The 1,991-nt window shown below is 50.2% G+C and overlaps 1 protein-coding gene across 1 annotated transcript; it reads right to left on the bottom strand.

Moving 5' to 3' along the window:
- Positions 1–405: 405 nt before the first annotated feature.
- Positions 406–1,904, bottom strand: PPTG_18786 (hypothetical protein). Its single transcript, XM_008917180.1, has 2 exons — positions 1,285–1,904; positions 406–1,222 (listed from the first exon to the last, which is right to left on the bottom strand). Exons 1-2 carry the CDS (start codon positions 1,622–1,624, stop codon positions 723–725), a joined length of 840 nt encoding a protein of 279 aa, XP_008915428.1. The 5' UTR covers positions 1,625–1,904; the 3' UTR covers positions 406–722.
- Between the last annotated feature and the right edge of the window lie 87 nt (positions 1,905–1,991).

Here is a 1,991-nt window from a genome sequence, read left to right as displayed (position 1 = left end):
GAGTGTGGCTGAGGTCACTTGGGACTTGTACGTTGAATTGGATAATGAGTCCGAGTGAGAGCGAGGACGAGCAGTCTCATGGGATGAAGAGGTTGAGCCAGGTATAAGTCAAAGCTGAATACTGTAGCTTCAACTTCAGGATTGTAGGGTGTACTGCACCACCAAATTACAGTCCATAAAGGTGCGACTTGGGTGTTCACTTCAACGTTGGTTGAGAAAATCATGCGAATCATGTGAATTTTCAGACGAAAGCTTAACGCCTCGAGCGATGTTTACTCCTCTTATCTCGAAACGAGCACCACTGATGCAATCCACGTTAGCACAATGTGTTTTCGCTGCGGTGAAAAAAATGCAGAATCACATTGACACGCCGTTCAGGGCACTGTCAAATGGGGCGTATCGATTCGTGTACATGTATCGGAGGGGCTTGCACCGCTCTACGTTGTCTATTTGAACGATATAGGCAAGTTTAACGCTTAGGCAAAACTCTTTAGATTCAATTGCACACGAATCATGCCAAACGTGACACAGGAAGAGCATTAGCTACCACTCCGTTCTCATTCCATGCGATCCTTGCATGCATCCAATACATCAAGTTAATCGACAGGCGATTCCCACCACTTCGCTTGCAAATCGCGTTTATCCAACACGCCGTGTTGAAGTAAAGTTTCAGATTCCAGAATCCTCGAACTAGAATTCTAAATTCTTAAATCTTCTCGTTGCTACTTTCTGGCAAGGATGATGTAGGTCTCCAGACCGATCGGGGTGCCCTTGGAGAGCCATTCATCGGCCATGCGCTTAACAATTGCGAATCTCTTGGCCTTCAGCTCGTCGTCCCCGAGAGGGTACATATCCTGGTGGAGCACAGCGAAGTCTTCGCCGCTCCAAAGCTCCACCACGCACTGGTACGGCCAGATCTGCACGTTCTTGAACCCTGCCACAGCGAACCGCTTGCGCAGCGCAGGGAGGTCTTTGCCCATGGCAAAGTTGGTGTGCTCGCCCGCATTCTCCTCGAACTCCATCTCCTTGTTCGCTGCAGAGGTAATAGTAAACATGCCGCTGCGATCCGGAGATCCCCAGATAGTGAAGCCCGCAATACCGTCAGCAGTCAAGACGCGACTCGCCTCCCGAAGCAGATCATCCGGGCTTGGAGCGAGCTGTAGGCATAGACTGGCAATGTAGCGGTCCACGGAGCCAGTGGCTACTTCCGTGAGGTCTTGGCCTAGAACACGCACAAGCAATTAGCGTTCTAAATTAACGTTCTAAATAACCAGTCAAATGTACCGTTTGCTTCTTTGCACTCGACCTCGACGCTTTCCGTGCCAACACCACTGAAGTTCTTTGTAGCCAAATCGACCATCACGGGCGACAAGTCTGTGACTGTGAACGTCCGCTTGCCGTCTTTAGGAAGCTTTGAACGGCCATCAAGGAGATACTGGACGATGTCAAGTGAGCCCAATCCAGCGCCAGCCGCGACCTCGAGGACGTTCTGGGCTTTGTCGAGCTGCATGTGGGAGTGCAGATGCTGCGAGCACTGCAGCGTCATGCGCTTGTTCGCCGTCTCCGTAAAGCGCTCGGCGTACTCGTTCCATTTGTTTTTCACCTTCTCGAGGCTGTTGGCCATGACTGCTGATCCGTATTGCGAGGGTTTTGGCGATTTTGAAAGTGAGAGCAGGATTTGAAGTTATTAGAGTCCCGTATGGATTATAAGCTATTCTGAGCGACAAGCATTCCTGGAGCTGCTGGTGTTTATTATATTGAAGAATGCGTGCGCCCTGCACAATCTGGTGTTGTCAAAGCTTTCGCGGTTCCTTATCGTCACGGACATGGTGACGACATCGTGAAGGCGATGCACGGTAGTGTAAATGTGCGGGGAAACGCTGAACAGCAAAGTCAGGCGGACGATGCTGGACACTCATCTCAACAATCTGTGAGCATGTTTAGATGAGCGATGACATGTACTCAGCTCATATCTATTTGGCTTGTATCCA

Source organism: Phytophthora parasitica, assembly GCF_000247585.1.
Source record: "Phytophthora parasitica INRA-310 unplaced genomic scaffold supercont2.95, whole genome shotgun sequence".
NCBI lineage: Eukaryota > Oomycota > Peronosporomycetes > Peronosporales > Peronosporaceae > Phytophthora > Phytophthora nicotianae.
The sequence above is the reverse complement of the archived record's forward strand: the minus strand, read 5'-3'. Positions and strand labels throughout refer to the sequence as shown.